This window comes from Mesitornis unicolor, unplaced genomic scaffold (assembly GCF_000695765.1).
Source record: "Mesitornis unicolor isolate BGI_N332 unplaced genomic scaffold, ASM69576v1 scaffold3870, whole genome shotgun sequence".
In the NCBI taxonomy this organism is placed as follows: Eukaryota; Metazoa; Chordata; class Aves; order Mesitornithiformes; family Mesitornithidae; genus Mesitornis; species Mesitornis unicolor.
Window position 1 is genome coordinate 23321 of NW_010157423.1, and position 22536 is coordinate 45856.

Below are 22536 nucleotides of genomic sequence, written 5' to 3' on the forward strand. Positions count from 1 at the left end.
GTCACTTTTTTTTTTTTAAAGAAAGCAGCAGAATTTAGAAGAGCTTTTTAAAACTTGGGTTTCACAGCAGAGATGTCCAGTTGTCTCTTAATCAAAATGCTGGTACTGACACAAAGAAACATTTACTTCATCAGGCATTCACAGACCAAATCCTGCAGCCAAGCAGCAACAACAGTTATTCTAGAAGAGCATTATTTTACTGCAACGAAGAACAAAGTGGAGATTTTTCTTCTCTACCAAGGAGTGCCCTAGCTGGCTTATCAACCTTATCTGCAAAAAGCAGGTCACAGAGTGGTAAAGCAAGAGAGTGAGCACTTCATTTATTCTTAGTACAAACCCTTTAAAGGCATGTCTGAACTTGTCAGAGATCTAACAAATGCAGTTTCCTTCTTAACTTGTGTGCATGTATGTGTGTGTCTGGGCAGAACATAACTACATGTCTACCAAAGCATCACAAATAAACCCTGCAAGGGTGTACAGCGGCAGCTGGCTCGCTCATTCACACGACTGAGGAGGATAACTCACCAAGCAGGAGATTGAGTGAAGCAGCAAAGCAGCAGGTTACAGCCTACTGTCACCACAGCAATGAATTGGGTGTGCTGAAGTGTGAAAGACCTGGTGCAGCTCAGGTAAGGAGGGCTAAAACAGGGTGACGTTGCACTGCTGGTCTAGGGCTCTGAAAGCCCAGAGAGGGTTACTACAAAGCTGGCTTTATATCCCCCTGCAGAGCCGCACTGACTCACTCTCGTCATGCTCTCAAAGAGCTCCTTTCACATGGTGGGGAAGGGTGGGGGGACCGGGATGGGGACAACACATTCGACCCCCTTGTCCTGCCTTTCCAAAAGAACTACTGGTGCTGCCTGTCCTGCCAGTGCAACGTGACTATAGAAATGTCAGCGAGCTGCAAGTCAGCTTTTTGTTTCCCCAAAAGAAAAACAGGCAGGCATTCTCATTAGTCCACATCCCTTTCTCTCGCACACACTGAGCTGAATTAGAGTTAACTGAGGCATGCAGTAATGGTCAAGCCCTCTCCTCACTCCTACAGTCTACTCACCAGGCCTATGCTGGGGAAGGACATCCACACACACCTCTGTGCCTTAATAGAAACAAGAGAGATGCCGCAAGGGAGGGCTTTGGTGGAAGCAGAGATCAGGTGTGAAGTCACTGGAATTTATAGAGTTCTAGTTTCTAACCCACAAGGCTTGCAAAGCCAAGCCCTTTCTCTTCAGCCTCCTGTTACTGCATGTGTCTTCCTGCAGAATTACTCAAGTTGGGGTCACAGCCCCACTTCAGCCAACAGCGCTCATGAGTTGGGTCATAACGGAAATGCTGTTGCAGTCCTAAGATTGCAGTACTGTAATTAACGTCAAAAAGCCAAAACCAGAGTTACCAATAGGGATGGTGGGGGTAATGCTGGATTAATGCTGAACTGAACACAAGGGGTCCTGAAACATAGCTGGTTATACATTGACATGTGGTAGGAAAACTTCCCAACTCACAAGAGCACCTGACTAACGCCCTCGAGATGGAGAGCCAGCTTACATAAATTAGTGGTAGTTTGTATTACTATACATGTCCTAAAATTATTTCATCTTTTACATGCTCAACTGCATGATTTGTCTCCCCTACCCTTCAACAGGAGTATGTACGAGCTGACCACTGGTCTTTAAAATGTCTGACCAAAATCATTATTTCATTTGAGACATCTTACCCTAATTTGACATCATGGGACAGGATGAAGAGCGAATAACAATCAAGTTTATTAACGAGTTTGTGTCTGTGGCAACACATTTCAGGAAAGCGCTAAACTGACCACACGGCTGCCTGCACCGTGCCTCCTTTTGGTACTCCTTGCTTTTGTACACCAGGTAAAACAGAAGCCCTGTTCCTGTGATTAGTAGAAACAGAAGAACTGCCAGAGAAACAAAGTCACATATCCCAAAAGTAGCTCTGCTGCTCCCAAAATACACCAGAAAAAAGTATTCCCTCAGATGAGCCAAAGAAGGGTACACAGCCTCATCAGAAGAGGTTCCCCCCAAAAAGCCCCAACAAACAGCAAGTCTTGGAATAATGCCAGGAAATGAAAGCATTAAAAAAGAGAAAAATCATATGAGTACAAACTAGTTACGTAGATGCCAGCTGCTGAGCAAGAGTTATTTAATGACCTTCATCCAATAGAAGAGCAAATTACGAGGTGGATAAATTCTAATTTTGCACCTCTCTGAAGGACTGTACCCTTTGTAATATCAGCTGAACTTCAACAGCCCTCTGAGACAAGGCAGTGGGTGTCCGTTATCCCCAGAATACGAGAAGCAAAAACCACAGCCCCGAGAGAGTGAAAGACTTGGCCAAGGGCACGGAGCAAATCCACCACGCCAGCACCGGCCGTGCTCCCCGGTCAGTGGCAGACCGAGCTGCACGGCACAGCTCCTTCCCTGGGGAGTCGGAAGGAAACCGGGCACATGAAGAAAAGTTAATTGCTACAACACACGCCCAAACTACCGCAAAGAGAGAATCAATTCAATTCTTGTTCCAGAAAAAGCTGTAAATAAAAGGAAAAAAAAAAAAAGAAAAGACTTTGTGAGGAGGAGATGCATGGAGGAAGCGAGCAACAAGTGCTGGCACTGGGGAGCTTGCCCCAGCGGCTGGCTCAGCTTGCGGCTCCTCGCCGCCCGCCCTCCCTCTCTGGCGCGCACACACACACACACACACGTAACACGAAACTTCACATCTCCAGGACAACCAATAACAAAAAAAAGGCAGAGACAACAGCTGGCTGTCAGCGGCAGCACAGAGAGGAGCCGAGCGAGGAGCCAGACACAAGCCAGGATGAGGGGAGAGATGACGTGAAAGTTTAAGAAGACAGAAGGAAAAACAAGAGGAGGAGAAGAGTTCGCGGCGCGGCTGCGGTAAGGCTGAGCTCTCGCTGCTGTTCGGTCAACCATAGCACCTTAACGTTCAGCTAGTTACCAAGTAGCTGGAGCTTTTGTAGCTCTCTTGTATGGTGAACTGCAGGATCAGCCATTGAGCAGAGTTTGCTAGCCCGAATTTGTTTGCAAGGGACACTCAGGAGCAAAGGTGGCGAGAGAAAAGCTTTTAATAGGATTGCAGGAAGCTGCGCTGCAGCCGTGCTGCGAACAAAAGGATCCAGCCTGCAGTCTTGCATTGCTTCAGCAGTCAGAGCAGCAGTAAGCAACTTCGCCGCCGCTCAGAAAGGCTCTGCTCGTTGTGCTGTTGTTGTTTGGGAATGTGACCTCAGCTGATAGCAGGTCTAGCACAGGACATTCTCCATAGCCATGACTTGATATATTAATATTTAGCATGGACAAGAGAGCTGGTCTGCTCCTCTGTACGGGTTGTGTATGTGCCGCTGGCGAGTAGCTGCCAGCGCAGGCAAGCGCATGTGAAACCAAGTGGGTGCCAGCCACAGCATTTCTCCAGAGCTCCTCCCAGCTGGAGCTAAGTTTTATCCCCCAAATCCTGAAGCAAGCAGAGAGCTTAGAAAACAAACCCTGCTTGGGAAACTAGCATACCGTGCAAGTTAAGCATCCCTATCCAATAGAAATAAATTGAAAGATTTTACACCGCTTCTAACAAGAACATTTAAAAAAAAAATCAGCTAGTGTATCAGGCACAGATGCTGTTTACTATTCGAAACAGCATAAGAAACCACTGCTCTGGGAGAACACATACATGGTCTATGGTTTACAGTAACAAGACCATCAGGTTTGAATGCACTGAGAAGGGAAGGAAGAGGAAAAGGATCCCCCGAGTATATTTTACATAGAGATGTGTCCCACAACCTGTGCTCCCATCTCTGCTGCCGAGTGTGGGAAGGGGGCTGGCAAGGAGACCGACCACGTAAGCACCCGTTTTCTGCCATCTGAAGCAGATTACTCTGTTTGAAAGCTCTTGCAGCTCCTAGCACTGAGCTGGGACCCCTTGCCTCTTCCAGGAGGCGTGCAGGCACTCAGCTGCTTACAAACAGGTAGGGAGAGAGGCAGAAGGCCAATTCTTACAGAAAGACGTCTTCCCAATTCTACACCAGCCTGCAGGGAGGAATGTTAAGGATCAGGTATTTCCACTTCTCTCCATTCCCATTAACATGGAAGGGAGGGCAGGTCTTTCTGACCTACGTGTTGTACAAACACCAAATTGGAACTGCCATGTGAGAAGGGCTGGGAGTTAAGACCCACACACCTCCTGTCTAGCCCTAGGCTCAAAGGGGATGGAGGGAAGTTTCCACCCTGCTAATGAAGGGTCTCAGTAAATTGTTTGTTGCTGTTAAGATGGTTTCTCAAATAAAGCACAGGAAAAACAAAATTTTTTAGAGAAAAAAAAAAAGGAGGGAGGAGCCAGGGGAGAAGGGCAGGGGAGGGAGGTAGAGAAACATGCCAAGTTTTCCTCACCAAAAGAAAATCTCAACGGGTTTGGCTGGGGGCTTGCTCAGCCACAGCCGTGTTGTACATATGCGGGGGGGGAGAATAAGCAATATGAAACACATGTCTGGATAAAAGAAGCAGGACATGGCTTGTGTTACAGCTGTCATAGTGCACGGGCCTCTTGGCGTGACTGCAACGCAAAAGTGGTTATGGGAGTGGAGGTACAAAATAAACCAAGTTTGATAGAGATAGGTTTCTGTAACACAAACCCTGACCTACGGCAGGGGCTGCGAGAGAGCTGGGTGAGGAGAGCAGCACCCACCCCTCGCCTCCATGCAGGCTCTCCCCAGTACCCCACGCAACCACAGCTGATAGGGTTCAAAACAGCTTCTGAGGAAGCAGCTGTTGTAACCTTCGGTTTTGAGTTCCTGCACCCAAGCGGCATCTTTACGAGGCTTAGACCAGCATATTTCAGAAAACTCAAAATTAGGTGTAATTTCTGAGACCTGTACGTCTGAGACCAGCCAAGGACAGGACACAGAGGTGGCTGAAAGATGGAGAAGGTGTTCTCAGCACTCTGGGGACTCCAAGTGCCTTAGCTCAAACACAGAACTACTGACAGATCCCAGTACATTGGTGAAATAACTATTTACAAGGCTTTCATGGGCACACAGCTACCTCTCTGTCAGCTTCCTGGGAAATGGTTATTTTGCTAATATTAGAATAGACTTTCAGGCTAGATTCAAACATCAGCAACCCTAAAAAAAGTTCTCTTCTAGAAGAGGTACAGGTTTATTTTTAAAATTGACCTTTTCCTTTCAGTGGATGGCTCTGTGCTTTGGTTCCTCCACTTCTTAAAAATGGGACTAGTAGTGAGGAATTATCTCACTGGGTTTTGTGGACTTGTTTGTGGTGAAAACCTGTGTGTTCTGTAGAGGTGTAGAGACTCTCAGCTCGGTGCCCCAATGAGTACCTTGGCTACTGGAACTGCTATTGCAGGAAATTCAGTGCCTTTTTATATTAATCTAATATTAGGTTGTAGGGGAGGGAAGGAATATTTACAGTGCTGCCTCAAAACCAATCTCCAAATAGTGGGTGGTGGAGATGACAGGGTATTCCAGCCAAATGGCTACCCAGTCAGGGCAGCTTTATAATCTGAAAGAATGTGTGGCCTTATTTTCCAGACCAGCTGACAACGTCAAAGCTTTTCTCCCATAACATTGAGCTGCAATTTACCAGTTTGGGTGTGTGCTGTTAAAAAGCTGAATTCTCTTGATACTGGAAACTATTTTCATCTGCTTGGGAACGAATTATAGGTCTGTCTGGCTCCATTCACTCCTTTTTAGAAAAAAAAAAAAGGGCTTGTCTGTGTACTATCGTTAAGATTCACATGGCTGGTGCCTACAGTCATGGCAGCAAACATCGCATTAACAATGATGAGAGAAAACCATGCACTGATAATACAACCACATTTCTATAGCCCTTTTCATCTCAGAAGTACATTGCAAACTTAGAACAATAAACAATCGTCCAGGAATTATTACATGTTCTGCCAAAATACATCTAAACTGTAACAACACCTAGCAGCCCAGCACTGGTTTAGGACAGGAAGCACTGCAGACCTTATCCAGATGAAATCAGAAGCATGTTTCAGGAACCAAGAACAAAGCTGGTAGGCTTAGGAGCTGGCCAAGCCTTCATGTTCTTAAGAAAGTGGCCAAATACAGTCAGAGTTTATTTTAACGTTTTAGACCAGAATAAAAAGCATCCCCTCCCCTTCAGCTGCTCAGCACTCTTCTTCCATGAGGCTGGGATTACTTCCAAGATTTCCCACCAAATAAGCTACCACAGTCCATACAGGCCTCGCATCCCTGTACTGGTCCAATTTCAGCAAACTTATTTGACTTGTCTGAGTAAGAACAGCCCAAAGTATTTGCTTCTCCACAGCCACAGTCTTGGGAAAAACACAACGTCACTATGAGAATGTTGCCCTGGCACTCTGCTCGCTTGAGCACATCAGGGAGGTCCTGCTTTGTGAGGTCTCTGAGCACTGCTGCTATGGGTGATGGGCACAGTGGATGATCTCCAACTCACCTTCACTGGGACTTGCTGCATCAGGACTAGAGGCATTGGCAGCTTCAGGGCATCACCAACAAATTTTCCCCTCCAAAGCTTCGTCTCCATTTTTAGATTACTATAGCAACAAACCCACATAAGCAAAGATTCTGAGAGGGACTGCAGTAAAACCAATGGATCAGGATCATGTCAAGAGCATAAAACCTTGTGGAGCCTGGCTGGGTAAGGAACAACCGAGAGCAGAAGCCATGCTTTCATCTGCTTTCATCTGAAATGGGCTCAGTGACCGAAACGTAATAAGCAGTTAACAAACAACTATAATTTCATTTTGTAACTGAAAAAAAACCAGGAACTTAGTGTCTTTCTACTTAAGGATTTCAGAGCGTGTTAGAGACTTGGACACACTACAGTCAGCAAACAAAGCTCTGATGGTCGTTACATGTTCTGCCACTTTGCAGAGATGAAGCCACCCAACAGAGAGATGGGATGACTTATCCAAAGTCACCTAACCAGTAAGCATCGCTGGCAGGCCAGGAAGACTGCCTGCATTTGCCAAATTCCAGTCCTGAGGCTAAACCACAAACTCAAATTCATGTTCTTTGCACTGAAATGAGCTGCTCAAATGCCACCAGGGTTATGACTAAACAGCCATCTCATTCCTCCACACTACATTTAAGCCCACCTACTCCCTACAATTCAACTTTTGATGCACCTGTGTAGACACACAGATAGGATATAGCCTTCCAAACCAAAGACACACCAAAAAACCCCAATCAATTCACATCAATTCCAAAATACTTAGAGCAACTTGACTAGCGTAAGGCAGACAGAGGGATGTGACACCCTACGTGATCATCCCAAAGCTCTTTTTCTTGCATGAAGCCTGGAACTACCACACACAGCCAGCTCAGTACAAAGAAACCCTGACCAAGGCTTTTCTCTTGAATGTCTAGATTGAGGCCGCCTAATGGCTTTATTCTCAAAAGGGCTGAGCAGCCAGCTTCTCTGAGTGCTTCAGTATGGCACAAGTCCATTAAAACAGTTCAGAAAGATAATTTCAGAGCTATTATGGCAATTTTCACAGCTTTATTCAGTGGGCACAGCAAGATAAATCTGCATTAAAAACCATTATTAGCACTTTCTGGGAATCTAACTCTACAGAAGCCCTAAATGTAGGACACGCTGCTTTGGTTTTAGAGACTCATCTAATCCCTGCAGCTGAGCAGCACACCTGCAGATGTGAGGCATTCCCCAGCATTATTACTGTGCTCTCTCTTTTCAACCAAGGTTAACAACTCATGACACATGGCAGATTCAGCCTTTTTTCCTCAAAAACAAATAAACCCAAATTAGAAGATTTGGTTAATGTCCTCAATCCCTTGATGATCTAGTCCCACTGGCAACACCAGTTAGATAGATGAGCTATTTTTTAAAGAACAGCCAGAAGAGGAAACGGCTGAAACCACCAATTTCAGGCTGCCACCCTACCCCAGCAGGACCTTCCAAACTGGCTGTCACAAGATATCAGCATCATGTTCACTTTCTTCTCTATGAGAGTTTCTCATCTTGCCTCTCTTCACCCTATTTTAACTTCACACGATCTCTGTCTACAGCTGTGGAGCAAAAGTTCATGCCATTAATCTGACAATGCCTTATGAAGACTACATTGCACTGTGGTCATTCAGCTTTTCTTCTGTAACAAGTGCCATCAGCTTTGCTTGCCTAACAGCCATGGTCTCCTCTGCTCTGGAGAGGTCCCATCCTCAGTGGATGCAGTTTTGAGGAAGGACAGTGAGCAAGGAGAGATTCCCAGCTGAGAAAAACATGAACAGACAATTATCACAACTCCACAGAATCTGTGAGGTTCCAACTTGGGTGGCTGTTGTCGGCTCTAGAAGAGCACTCCAGTCTTAGAAAGTAAGGTCAGTTAAGACCTACAACCTTAAGTTTAAACTCTCTCAAAACCTGCCTGTTTTAATAATAATCATGACAGTTACTGCTTCAACCAAATATCCTGCACCACCTGGCCTTTACTGCTGTTGGTGATTGGGAGCTTACTTGAACACAGTAAATGAAAAAAAAGGAATTAATTCTTACAGCTGCAATCTGAAATTTGTAAGTTATGTCATCACTGTTGTGTTGTACAGGAAGGAGGAAGATAGGCAGATGCATGAGACAACTTGTTTAAGCCACATAGCACTAGGCTTACCTTATGCTAATCTCTAGGGCTAACCTTAGTTCTGCTGAAATAAAAGAACTGGTCCTGATCAAACACTTTACATCACAAGTAGAATGGAAGATACTGAAGTCCATGAATATAACTAGCTTTCTTGGGGAAGTTTTACTTCTTTTTTTTTTAAAGACATGACTTCTATTTCACTCTTTTGCTACACTAGAAATCCCAAAGCAGAGAGAGTCCTTGGAACCAGAGTGCAGGCAGAAGTGCAGTCGAGCAGAAAAACATTTGTTCCCTCATGAGTAGGTCAGAGACTGCACCACCACTATCAAACTTTGTCCCTGAAGAAGTTCAAACCAAGATAAACAAGCAACATTCCTTGCAAGTTTTAGAATAAAAACCCCTTCACTTAACACCAGATCAGGTACCATAGGCAGAGGAATGTTCCTTACTGAGACTACAAGTTCTTATCATTTTGGGCTAAGCACTTTGCTAATCTGCCTGGAGTTCTACAATCCTAATCAGTAATTTTATGCTACATACCCAAACTTCAGAAGCCTGGCTCTTACACTTGCTGCTGCTGGTGCAGCCCAAAGCATGGTACAAAAGGTTACAGCAGATTCCTTACTAGGAGAGCTTCTGGGCAAGCAGAAACACCCCCAAAGGGAACAAACATTTCCAGAACGCTGGAGCCAGAAATATTTATTTTTTTAAAAAAAGTTTTTCTTCTAGAGCCAAGAGCAGAAAACACAAATCACTTCACCCCTGCCTGCACTGCCATCTCTTGGAATGGAAACAAAACTGGAAACCTGCTGACACAGAATCTCACAGCACTGTGCAAAGGATAAAGCAGCCGTTTCTGGAGCAGCTCACTTGGGGTACGGCAATCATCCGGAAAGAACTATTTAACCCTAGTCTCAAAAGTGACCTTTTCACGTCAAAAGGCCACAGCTATGCCTCCCTGCTAAGTTGCTCAGAGATCTTTCTGTAGATGTAGATTTTCCATCCACCCCCATCCCTAGGAAACCAGCTGGTTCCAATTTTTATTCCTTAGCTTGGATTGAAAAGAACAAAGAAACCCCTTTTTGAGTTGCATAAACATACAAAATGTAATTTAACTTGGCGCTGTAGTATTTAAGCCCAGCATGCAAACAAACAGCCAAGGTCTCACTGTCCTCAGTGTGTTTAGAAAAATTGAACTCCAAATATCCATTTATTTGAGTAACCAAACCAGATGTCCAGTAATGAACTATCTGGATTATTCTGGAAGTACTGTCTTGGTCACTTGGCTTTGTGTTATCACCAAGACTAGAATATTGAATTGCAATGTTCACGTCCCATAAAACAGCGTTGACTATTACAACCCACACAAGCTAGTACATTCTGATATAATAATGACATAAGAGTTATAATCCATCCAAGTCTTGACCTGTCCTAACAATTGTTTTAGGCAAAACTATGGATTTCTCAACAATATCCTATTCCAGTTACTGACTGAAGCAAAATTTGAACTCCCACAGCTCTCATGCAAGGTGGTTTGTGGCAGTGCTTTCCAAAATTTGCTAACAGGGGTAAAAACCAGCAAATACTGGGGCAAAACTGAGACACCTAACTTCGATTAGACTAATGTAGTACTGCGTCCAGCTATGGGACTCCCAACAAAAAAGTGATGTGGACCTGTTGGAGCGAGTCCATAGGAGGGCCACAAAGATGATCAAAGGGCTGGAGCAACCCTCGGATGAAGACAGGCTGAGAGAGTTGGGGTTGTTCAACCTGGAGAAGGTTCTGGGGAGACCTTAGAGCAGCCTTTCAGTACCTGAAGGGGCCTACAGGAAAGCTGGAGAGGGACTTTTCACAAGAGCATGGAGTGATAGGACAAGGGGTAATGGCTGTAAACTGAAAAGAGGGAAGATTATGTATTAGGAAGAAATTCTTTGAGAGCAGTGAGACACTGGCACAGGTTGCCCAGAGAAGCTGTGGATGCCCCCTCCTTGGAAGTATTTAAGGCCAGGCTGGATGGGGCTTTAAGCAACCTGGGCTGGTGGGAGGTGTCCCTACCCATGGCAGAGCGGTTGATGTAGATGATATTTATGGTCCCTTCCAACCCAAACCATCCCGTGATGCTATGATTCTAATAATAGATCCAGTAACAATAGTTCCTGGTGATCATTCTTTCTGAGAATAAAGAAGGTGTAAGCAGGGCAGGAAGGAGTAGCTCCATAAGGGAGGTATCTCCAAGAGATTCAGGGACTTTTGCTTTTCTTACCACCAGCAGCAATGGGTGGACATCCACTGTTCAATTCATGTATTGCTCCATTAGAACAGACTGTCACTTAAAAGAAAAAGCAAGCTACATTTAGTTTACCATATAAAACTTTCAGTCATTGGTAAGAACTGGAAAAGCGTCCAGCTGTCCCCAGTGAACACAGACATTAGCTGTTAATATCACCATTCAGTAAAACTAGTTGATAAACCATTACTAATGGTAATGTAGTAAGGTGTTGAAGTAAACGCCTTAGTTTTTGAAGGGGCTTTCTGTAGCTCTAAGTGCAAGAAGTCTTCAAAGGGGTCTACTTTGTAAAAAAACAACTGAAAACTATGTACCACTGGAGTTCAGCATTTGGAATTCAAGTTGAGTAAGAACTGATTTTCTTCTGGAAGCACAAGTTAGCACAACTGGAAAAAGAATTCCTTTCATTGGGTGAAAAGCAAGGGCAGGCACTGTCCAGTTCTAACTTTATACCTGCTGAAATAAGCGTCCTTTTAGAAGAAACACCGTTTTGCCTTGGCTCAATAGTGCAGCTGACAAAAGCACCCTGAAAGCCAGATTTTGAAATGAAAACAGTGCCAGAACACGTAGACAATTAACAGTCCTCCACCTTAGCTACTGGGAACAAGGACTGAGACCAGATAAACTTGTTTTCCTTGTGATCACCAGCTCTATAAGAAGGCTGGCAGCTTCCGAGCATTAGTCAGTGAAAAGGTTTATTCTCTGTTTGGTTCTTCTACAGCGTAAAGCCTGGAGAGGTTGGGCCAGAATGTCTTCTGAAGGCTTTCTGAAGGAAATGCAAACCATTGGTGAGAAGTTTCTCCTTAAGCTCCAGAAACTGCCCAAGGCTGAGCCGGTGGAGATTGTGTCCTTTTGTGTGGTGGTTCTGTTTATTGGTGAGTTTATTGGTGGAGGTAAAGGGCTGTCAGAATGTCTTTTCTCTTCTATGGGGGCAGCTTGCTCCACAATCTTTGTTGGTGGGTTGGTGTTGTTGGCAGGTTTTTATTTAGCTCTGAGGCCCAGTTTAATTTCTAGGTAATTTTTTAATACTCAGTGTGTATCTTTACATGCACGCAGAGCACGTTAGGCAACAGTTTAGATTTCCCCAAAGCTCTCATATTTACGCATTAGTTTAAACAGCAGTATTTTAACCAGCCCAGAGCTGCTGCAGTGTTTGGATGCATAGGAGATAGTTTCTGACAAATGGTATTAGGGCATCTCACTCCCACAGAAGACACTTAAAGTCTGAGACTCCAAGTGCCAGTCCTGTGCTTAGTTCAGGGAAAGCCAGTACACTTCAGGTGAGCCTATTCATTCTCCTCTGGTAATGGCAAGATCTCTTCTGCTGCTCTGCATGGGGATGGCATGGAAGGAAAAACAACGAGCTGCTTGATCAAGGGAGATGAAATTTGTTTAGATAATGGGAAAACAAGCAGGAAGGAGGGCAGGCCCTCCCCCTCAAAGAGGTACACTTTGCTCCCAGCCAAAAGGAAGGGTGTGTATGCAGCCTGGACACTCCTCCCTGGGCTGGAATTCAGAAAGACACACCTGCTGCTTTATTCTTTCATACCTACAGCTGGTTCCCCACAGGTCTCATAACCTGGCAGCCTAGCTCCAGACTTTTAAGAAACACATGTGTGCGCACGCACATTCACGCACTCTCACATGTTTTGCAGGATTAATCATGTCATCCTTTTCTATTTCAGATAAATTAACATATCCCTCCCAAAACCAACCAATGTGCCTAGCATAGAATAACAGTAAGTTAGCCTACTGCTTTGCAAAACAAAACCCTGTGTTTGAAGTATTTATTCTCTCAGGCTAAATACAGAAGAAAGAATAAAGCCAACCCAGTCACAAATATCTATCCTCATTAAAGGGTACACTGCACCCACTCTTCAGAAATGCAACTGTTAGTTTGCCTAACCAAGTCCTCTCCAGTTACTTCTGACACAGCTATGGGGACAGCTGGATCTCCATCCTTTCCAGGCACACAGCTCTACTGAGTTACTGCATGTTATCTCTGAAACAACAGCATATAGGGCAGGTAAAGATGTGCCCCCACATCGTTTGGTAGATAGCTCTTGATATCATGAAATAGCCAGTAATGACTGTTCAGATTAAATGGATAACTAATACAAAGGAGCAGGAATTTAGGAGGAGGGACGTGGGCATATAGGGCAAAAAAAGTTGGCTAAAAAAACCAAAACAAAACCAGGCTTTGTTCATTTTGCTGCTCACCAAACAACTTGGAGGAGACGTAGGGTTACTCTCCACTGATGACCCCTACGTCATGAAGCAATATCCTTTGCTTCTCTTTGCAGTCACTGTTCTGGTGCTCATGATCATTGCCTGCAGTTGCTGCTGCTATAGCTGCTGTAGCTGCGATGGACGTCCTGACCACAGACGGAGGAAGATCCAAGTCCGCCCAACTGCCCATTCATGAAGTGCAACAAGAGGTGATACCACCTACTATCAAAACATGCACGGACATCATGATTCAGTCCTACGGGAGTGACTTTCTACACCAGCTCACTGAAAATGGCAATAACAACATTAGTTAATATGACTCAGAGGACCGGAAATCACAGCATGGAATTCCTTCTTTCTGTGACAGCCACTGCTGGGCTCTGTGGCGTGACCAGAAAGGTAATGCTACTTTACCATCGCTGTCTTCCTTTTCTGTTGTGGGGTGGGGGTGCATGGACACATGCTGTTGAGAAAACAGATACACTTTCCCAATGACAGCTCTGCAGCTGGGCCAGCCAAGGATTCCCTTTGTGAGCACGGAGCCACACACCAAAGCAGGAAGCACATAAGCTGCCACATGCTAGGCAGTGCCTGCTCTCTTCACAAGCGGCTAATCCAGAAGAATGGTGCTGGGTGCTAGCAAAACCCACTGACATCACTGGGAAGTCCACATGCCCAGTACATCTTGGATCAAGCCCAAACCTGCTCTCTTCAAAGCCACCTAAAACAGACACGTTCAGCTGAGACATTTGCTGAAAACAACAAATTGTGGCCCTTCTGATCCGGACGTGCCAGCTGAGGCTCTGAGTACAGCTGCTAACAAATACTCCCTGCTTTATTTCATCAGTGTTACTATGGTGTGAAATTGCCAAAGAGAAAAATCAGATCATGTGTAATACCCTTTGTAAACAGAAGGCAAAAGGGAAAAACTCACCAATGCTACGGTTTAATTTGATCGTTCTGCTGATAAATGTGCTTCCTACCCCACATGGTAGTCAGTTCTGCCCTTCTGCATATTGCAGGTGAATGGTTCTTACAGAGCACGGGAGTTACAGGAGACAAAAAAATCCCTCTCCCTACTTGAGGGACCTGCGTGCCTGACTCCCTGCACTGTGTGCAGTTTATTTTAGTGGACATAAACATTATGCCTAAGGTATGGTTATTAGCATACACAAAGGCATTTCAGAGGAGTGACCATACAGTATGGTAACCCTCACTTCAGGGTGTACGTGTGGCAGCTGACAGCAGGCATTGTGACAAAGCAGAACCAAGAATGGGCTGTCTGGCTGAAGTTAACAAGTGCAAATAAATCCCTTTTCCATGCTGCAGCCACTGTGTACTTTTGGTTTACACTTCAGTGAACTTCAGAAAGGGATTTATGTAAGTTCAGGGCTATGGCGCAGGCCACGACTTTCATAACTGGGCCAGCCAAACTCAAGACCATCATACTGCACCTAACGCTGTAAGCCACTGGTCTTTCAGCTCCAGATGTGAACCTTATGAGAAGGTATAAAAAGTTACATGTGTATAGATGTCATCTTCTACCCTTGTATTCCAGGTGCTAAATAGAGGAGTCAAAGGGATTACATGTGTATACAGTGAGCCAACATCTACCTAGAGAGACAAGAATAATCAAGTCTGTAATAGTGGGCTTTTAAATACTCTTCACACTTCAGAAAGGCCAAATATTGAAAACTTTGTAAAGAAACCTCTTTTCTCTTATGCCTGCACCCAAATTAGTAAAAAGCACATTACAGCAGTACCTTCTCATGTATTAAATGCACTTCAATTTTTGGAAAGAAACTAGATCTAGGTATTTTGCATCAAGGTCTTTGCTCGTTTCACTGAAAAACAAGTGACAATCAAGGTGACATAGGAAGTCTCAGAACCTCTTTTGCAGGGGACAGACTCAACAGACATTTCTGTATCTAAGTTAAGTCACGAGACCTGTGCAAGAACAGAGCTTGCTTTCTTCCCTAGCCTGTGCTAGACAGTGCCAGCTGCAGGAATTAACAGAATCCCATTGAGAAATGTTTCAGCAGCATGGAACCACTCTGTGCTAATAGTCAGGGGGAAGCTCAGCGGGCTGGAAACATACCAACAACTGACAGGTTGCTGTCACTAGGAACAAGCTGCCAGGCCTTATCTTGACAGAAAAAGCTACAAATACATGTCTCCCAGTGGTGTGACAAGTTAAACCACTGACAGATACCCGGCAGGGGGACAAGAGAAATGGCTCCTGTCTTATCTCTGCCACTCTATGTTCCTGAATTAGAAGCAGGGAATAAACACAGCACTGTTAAAACAGAGAAGGAGAGAAAATTAAGCAATTGCCTAAAGAATTCAGATGAATTCTGGAGCAGAGGAGCAGTCACCACATAGAGGAGGGGTCTATGGACTAATTTCTACATACTTGTCTGGATCTCACAGGCCTAACGTTCTGCTTTGTACCATTTTGTACCATTGTACTCAGCTGGACTATTCCTATTTTTGGGATTTAGATAGGCCAGTTGCTTGCCTGGGCTGGGTGGGGTCTGCTGCCTTCTTGCATTCAGCTTGGCCTGAAAGATGCCCAGCAAATCCCCAGCTTACTGCAGCTCTTCAGTTTCTGTTGAGTAGAAACATACCAGTCTCTGGGTCCCTGCTCACCATTCACATAAGCTTTTGTGGTTTTGGCTTCAATCATTACCCACATAAAAGGGCCTGGAACTCCCTAAGCACTAGTGAGGATGGATCCTCTCTGTTTCAAAAAGCAGAAGGAGATTCAAAGGAGCACAGACTAAGGCAAGACTGCTTCAAACACAGCAACTTCGGTACATGTTGTGAAAGCCTGAGTGAGCCTAGAGGGAACTGCAAGAGAATACAGTTACTTCAGTCCTGATGATACAAGTGTTGAAATAGTTTATTTCCCTGAGGAACCTAAAAAATTCAGGGAGGAGCAGAAGTGGTTGAAGTTCTACTGGCAACTTAATGGAATAGCTTCTATTCTGTAACATCAGCCCTCTGGTTTCAAAGTGATTTGCTTGCCTTGTGAAAAACAAGTTTCCTTTTACACACATGCAGTCTCACATGCCACATTCTCCTCCCCTCTTACCTCTCTCTCACACCATCCCTTGCATCTTCTTCAGTTAGGAAAGCAACATGAAGTCAGTTTTATTGCAGCTAAGAGCAATACAAGGCTCTGTAATGAGTTTATCCTCCTAAACTGTCATGATAAAGTTTGGACTGGAGGGCAGTCTTCTTCACAGTCTCATTTTAGATATGGCAGTCTCCTAACAGAACTTACAACACAGACCCAGTCAGAATCCAGGAAACAAAGCCCCTTTCTCTCCATGACAACCTGCAGTCTTCCCCAGTCAGAGGACACAGTGGGCCTTTACAAGTGCTGGAACAGGTGCATGAATGGATAAAGCCATGGAAAGGAAGAAATGTCTGAGTAACAGCTCAAGTGGGTCCTTTTAACCAGGCTCAAGGCCTTTGATTAGATTAGCCACACCTTTGCAGGAAAGTCAGCTGTTAATAATTTACTGCAGTACAAACAGGCAACTTGGATGCTAGCTCTACAAGCCTCCAGTTGCAGTAAGGGGGTACCTCATCACAGGCCAAGATCTCTTGGAGGGGGTGCAGAGGAGACACCAGAAGAAACGTCTACTACAAACACAACAGCTTCAGGTATTTATAAAATCATGTACAGTTCTCCTATTTTAGGATGTTAACTGTGGTTAGCAAGAGAGACAGGAACTTTGTAGGTTGTATGGTCACACAGGGTTTCTGCCTTTGGGTCTCGAGAAGTAGTATCTAGGCTTCCTCCTTTTAAAAAGTGAAGGAAACTGTCCAGAGTGTCTTTCATGTCCTCCTGTTGGTTAGACTGAGCACGGTGATCTGACATCATTCCAGGAAACAAAGCATGAACTGAATAAATTTGGCTGGTGAGAAAGAAAGAAAAACTTCAGCAAACTTAAGTATGAGCTTGTGCTCCTAGTCAAATGTGACTTGCAGGGGATTAAACACACTTTACATCACCAGTTCTCTTCCTTATAATATTAAGGATACAGACATAAGGGGCAGCAAGTCAAACAAATTTTCCAAAATAACAAAGGTCTCTTTCTGTGTTATGTCTGCACAGTCATATTTGAGAGAAAGTGGGAGATATAATCCATCCTTTCCCTTGAGAAGCAAGGAAGCTTTAGTAAAACCGCAAGATGCTCACAAAGAGATGCTGGATGTTCTTTAGAAAGCTGATAGCCAAGTCATTATGCGAAGTATCAGTGAAAGAGCAAGTGTGTAGAACCACTGAGATCCCAGTTGAAATTATTGGTGGACCTAAGTACTTGACAGGAGGAAAACCTATGCTTCGATTGCAGAGTAACAGAAAGTGTTACTAAAGCAAACTCTGTTGACAGGAGACCTTTTTTACACAACTATTCTAAGACCTATGGGAGCAACAAGTTATACATGAAAATCTTTGCTTATTGTTGGTAGGGATTTTTGTTTGTTTTTTAATAAGTGTTCATTTAATCTCCAGTGTGTTTGCAGAGTTTAAGTGCCCAACTCCTTTTTAGAGATCTTTCCAGTGGTATCAAGCAAGTTCTCCCACTGAATACTTGTCTTTCATGTATAGACTGTACAGTTGATAGAGATGAAGGGTTCATACTGAACATGCTGGGAGAGATACTATATTATATTATTAAAAATATTGATAAACCAAGATTTATTTAAATCTCAGCTGCCAAAATCTTATAAAGCCAGAAGCTTTCCTCTTTACATCTCTGTAGATCTGATTATGAAACTGGCCTCAGCTCTCTTTCTTCTGGTTTATGCTCCCATTTCTGGAGGGTGGAGGGTGACTCCCTTTTGGAAGAGGGATGCCTGCAGGCACAAGCAGCATGTGCACCTATACTGGTTTTGGGACTGTGGCTCAGAGCAGAGAGGATACACCAACATCTGATACTGTTCTTGTCTACCTCCAGCAGTGTGGAAGCCAGCATGTCATCAGTGCAAGAGGCATCTTCAGTTCTGGAACAGCTGAAGAGACTGATTGGAACAAGTGACTGGGCTCTTGGAGGGCTAGTGGTGATCGGTATCTTCTGTTTTGTTTTTGTTGCTCTCCTCTTATTTGCTTCCATCTTTGGGTGCTGCTCATCTCCAAGGCACAAACAGCGAAGCTGAGACGCAGTACTTGGAGCCCCGCAGCTAAGCAACAATCAGCCCAGCTACAAGCTGATTGTGTTGTTCATATGAAGTTCTCTCATCTCTCCTTGGGTGGTTATTTCTCCCTGTGCAACTTTCCTGCATCAACAGCAATGCACCAATGCCAGCAAGTTGTTCTGCAAGTCCACAGCAAACTCAATCCATAAGGATCTCTGTATTCAGGAACTGCATGACTAACCAAATACCAAAGTCAACTCACTTCTGCCTGATTTTTATCTTTCAAGCAAAACCACTGGTTAGAGGTGGCAAATAGCTACCTACCACCTAAAACTGATAAAGATGTCTTCCGCTGCTGCACTTACATGTTTTGGTTCTGGTTGTTTTTTTTTTCCATCTTGCAAATGGGCAACAGGAAACTCTGACCAGCAAAAGACTTATCTAAACCCACTCTTTAAAATCAGCTTATGTCACTGTTCTCCTGTCATACTCAGACAATAGCCTAAATATACTACGAAAAACTTGCTTGACAGTATACAAGTCTCTATTTGTTCTTATTTAGAACCTTGCAAGGTCAGAGTTTCAAGTTTGCTTTCACTGTTTGGATAGTGAATAGTGAACTGTATTAATTCCAAATGTAAAAAGGAAATGCAATGTGGCATTCTTTTAAATAGCATCTTAGTCTCCTGTACAGTTATGAGCAGGGAAGCCAGTCAGTGGTGCTGCAGTATGTGACTCTGGGGTGCATATGGCACGTTATGCAGTAGAAAGAATGTATCAAGCAGGGGGAGGGAAGAAAAAGTATGGGAGACATGTGATTTCTAATTAGGTCAGTAATACACCCTTACAGAAATTTCTCTTTTATGTACCCAGTGAAATCCTATTTCCATTACTATTCATCTGAGCAAAGGAGAATGTTTTCTCTCTGTCCTTGCTTAGTTATTGCCTCCCTGCTGGACTGCAACTCTAGAGAAAGTCCTCACTTCAGATAGCTGTGGCAGATGCTGCAAGATGGTTACTTGGAGCCTAACTTATGCCCTCAGGACACCACCCTGGAAAGTGCTGTGACTGCTTCTGCCTCCTGCAAGGTTAGTTCAGTGATCCCAATCCAGTTCTTATGGCACTAGTGTCCACTTCAATAAACAACTGTCATGACTAACTCTACTGATAACCAGCTTAGGAATTGAGGAGAAATAAATACCAAGACAAGATTTCCTAAGGTTAGCATCTAACGAGATAGGTATAGCTGCCTTTCAGATTATACAAAATCCAAACACAAACAGCCATCACACTTGCTGTGAGCTGGTAATGCACACCAGAAGGAGCAGAACTGGTCAGCCAACTAAGTGGATCAAACTCTTATAGCAAGAAGCCTCGTAGTAGCTACTTCCCAGAATCACGTTGACTTTGGGCAAAGAAGCGCTCCTTTGAGCGTCCCAGGCCTACTCAGTGTTGTGCCATACTTCAGTACAAGCAAGGCTCTCCCAGAGCAACCCCATAAAGACAGGATTTGTTTACCAGACATGACCACAAGGAGAGAACATGCTCACCAAGGCATCAGAAAAGAAGCATGTGTTACATTCACACTGAAAAAGTTGCCCTAGACACAGGTGTGGAAAATGAAACAAAATGCACACTTGAAAGCCAGAGCCATGTTGACCATTTTCAGTAAGTGAACACACAACTGCTCTCTTACTGGTAAAATTATAGGTTTGATGTCTTATCCAGCATAGAATAGCAATTAGTACAATTACAGCTTACAAGTCATGAACTAAACCTGAACAATGCACGTTGTGGTTGCTACTCTGCATTTAGATTGGGCATGTCCATAATTTGGGCTTGTTTCTGAAACATTCTAAGCATCATCAGCTCCTTCTAAGGTCAATGACAATCACAGATATCTACTACTTTGCAGAGTGGAGCCCCTGAGATTTAGAGAAACATTAAATCCAAATGCTTCCATCCCATGCTGATTAGGCCGTCTGTTTTTCTCCTTAGAAGAGAGATGATGTAGCAAAGGAGGAAAGAGTCAAAACAAAGGCAAATGCAAGTAAGTCAACCCATCCTCACAGATAGAACCTAGTAAAATTCATAGCCAGAGGAGTTCTAGTGTAACATCACCATGTCACTTGGTCAGGCTCCAAGACCAACATTTCAGTTAACTCAGAGGTGGGAGAGAGTGAGAGATGTCTCAGGGACACCTTCTTCAGTCCAGACAGCAAAATAGCAGGTATTCAGAATATTATAATATTATTATATGATAATATCAGGTATTCAGAAAATATTCAGTATTTTCTTTTTCCTGGACATGCGTGAGCTCAGCCATAACAGTGCCTCAGAAAGGACAGGGCATGATTTCCCCATCGTTAAACAGTGTTTGAAAGAAGCACACTCACCCCAGCTCCTCGCAGAAGTTCACAATGGCATCAAAAGCTGTCATCACAGCTTTGTCTGATTCTTTTAAGGTGCCTTTTTTTTCCTGAAAGTAGATGGGGACAATAACTATAGTCTTAAATTTAAACATAAATAGATAAAGTAACTGCAGCGATTACCAAATCCAACCCTTCTGATTAATAGAGCAAACAGGTATAGACATCACCTTGTCTCTGCTCCATAATTCTACTCACCTGTGCCTCTAATAGAGCTGGAGCTGAGTCTGGCAACCCTTTCCCTTCCCACATCACTCCCTTCTGCTCTGGGCAACAGACAACTCTAGACCCAGAAAAACCCATTTCATCTTGTCTGAAATTACCTCTGAATATGCAAAGAGGCAAACCAGATCAGAGCAAAGCCAACATATCTAGGCAGATGGATACTATTCTTCAGCCCTTACCTGGATGTTAGAGAGCTCCTTCTTAATCAGGAAGCTGACTTGATCCCGGTCATTCCTTGAGTAGTAGAGGCGGCAGCAGGATGGCTTCCCATCTCTCCCAGCTCTGCCAGACTCTTGGTAATATCCAGCCATTGACTTGGCAATATTCCAATGGGCAACAAATCTACATGTGATAAGACAAGAGGAAACATGCGGCTGCAGGTTTCTCAGATCACTGCATACATGATTGTGTTGCTCGTGGACATCAACAGTAAAAGGGCAGCAAAAGCATAAAAGATAGAGGACTTAGCAGAGCACAGGATTTTGCATGCAGAAATTTAAGTCCTCTTAACATGAGACACAAGGACAGCAGCAGAGCTACATGGAAACAAATGCATCTGAACAACATGTGAGCAGGATGGCACCCCAAATGGATGGAACTGAATGGGCACACAAATATCCCAAACGTGCATACAATTGTACAGCTATGAAAAGTGAGAATAAGGACACTGATTTAAGGAGTTTTGGAGATTTTACCGTAAAATAGAGCATTAATTTAAAAGTCCTATTTATTTTGTGGAACACGATTTGAACATTACAGAACACAATTTTAAATACTTGACTTTAAAAAGACACTTATTTGCGAACAAAGTCTGCATGGGAAATTCTGTCTCACCAAACTCACTTGTAGAGGAGGGCACCCTTCCCAGCTAGCAAATATGACTGCAAATCATTACTAAACCATATGTAATCTCTGAAGGAAAGTTTTCAACATACCACTGTGAGACTGCTTTAAACCAGCTTGTACCTGAATATTCAGCAATTCAGCTTATACCTGCGTTGAGAAGATTGTACGCTACAGTAACTCTGCCAATGTTTTAAATACCAGTCTGCTTCAAAACCAGCATGTCCCAGAGGCAGGTATGATGCGTATGGGTGTGGCAAAAGATTAAATGACAAAAGCAAGCAAACATGTTTCTTCAAACACAAACACTCCAGGAACAGGCCAGCCAGGAAGCATCAGAGCCCTATGCATTTATTCCCCATCAGGAAGTTTACTGAAGGAATTGATAAATAATCGCAAGCAAAACTGAATAGCAGTGAACAGAGAGAAGCAGATTCCATCAGAAAAACAGGTAACACCTGTGCTTTCCCTTTTGTCCACAAAAGTCACCTCCAGAACTTGTCAGACCTGATCTTACTTGATAGCATATGCACAAATACACAGAGCTTTGCCAACACAGAGTGAAGGCTAAGCAACAGTGCCTTGTTGCCTAGGCTTCAATATAATCTCTTTTGGACTATGAAAAACCACCCTGTAAAGAGTCATTTTAACTCCATTCCTTGGAAACTAACCAGATTACAAACATGTTTCAGCTATAATTCACTCTCAGTCAGCTCTGTGCATTTCAGAAACTCTTTC

At 43.9% G+C, this 22536-nt stretch overlaps 2 protein-coding genes across 2 annotated transcripts in view; one reads left to right on the forward strand and one right to left on the reverse strand.

Annotated features, from left to right (window-relative positions):
* RECQL5 (RecQ protein-like 5) overlaps positions 1–22536 on the reverse strand; it is a 37530-nt gene that overhangs the window by 8831 nt on the left and 6163 nt on the right. Inside the window, exons 6-7 of the mRNA XM_010179922.1 lie at positions 21135–21297; positions 20698–20780 (exon numbers count right to left, since the gene is read on the reverse strand). Of these exons, the coding sequence (XP_010178224.1) occupies positions 20698–20780; positions 21135–21297 (246 nt within the window). The remainder of the gene's footprint in view (positions 1–20697; positions 20781–21134; positions 21298–22536) is intronic.
* SMIM5 (small integral membrane protein 5) lies at positions 11673–13349 on the forward strand. The gene is made up of 2 exons (XM_010179911.1): positions 11673–11799; positions 13228–13349. The coding sequence occupies exons 1-2, from the start codon at positions 11673–11675 to the stop codon at positions 13347–13349; spliced, it is 249 nt and encodes an 82-aa protein (XP_010178213.1).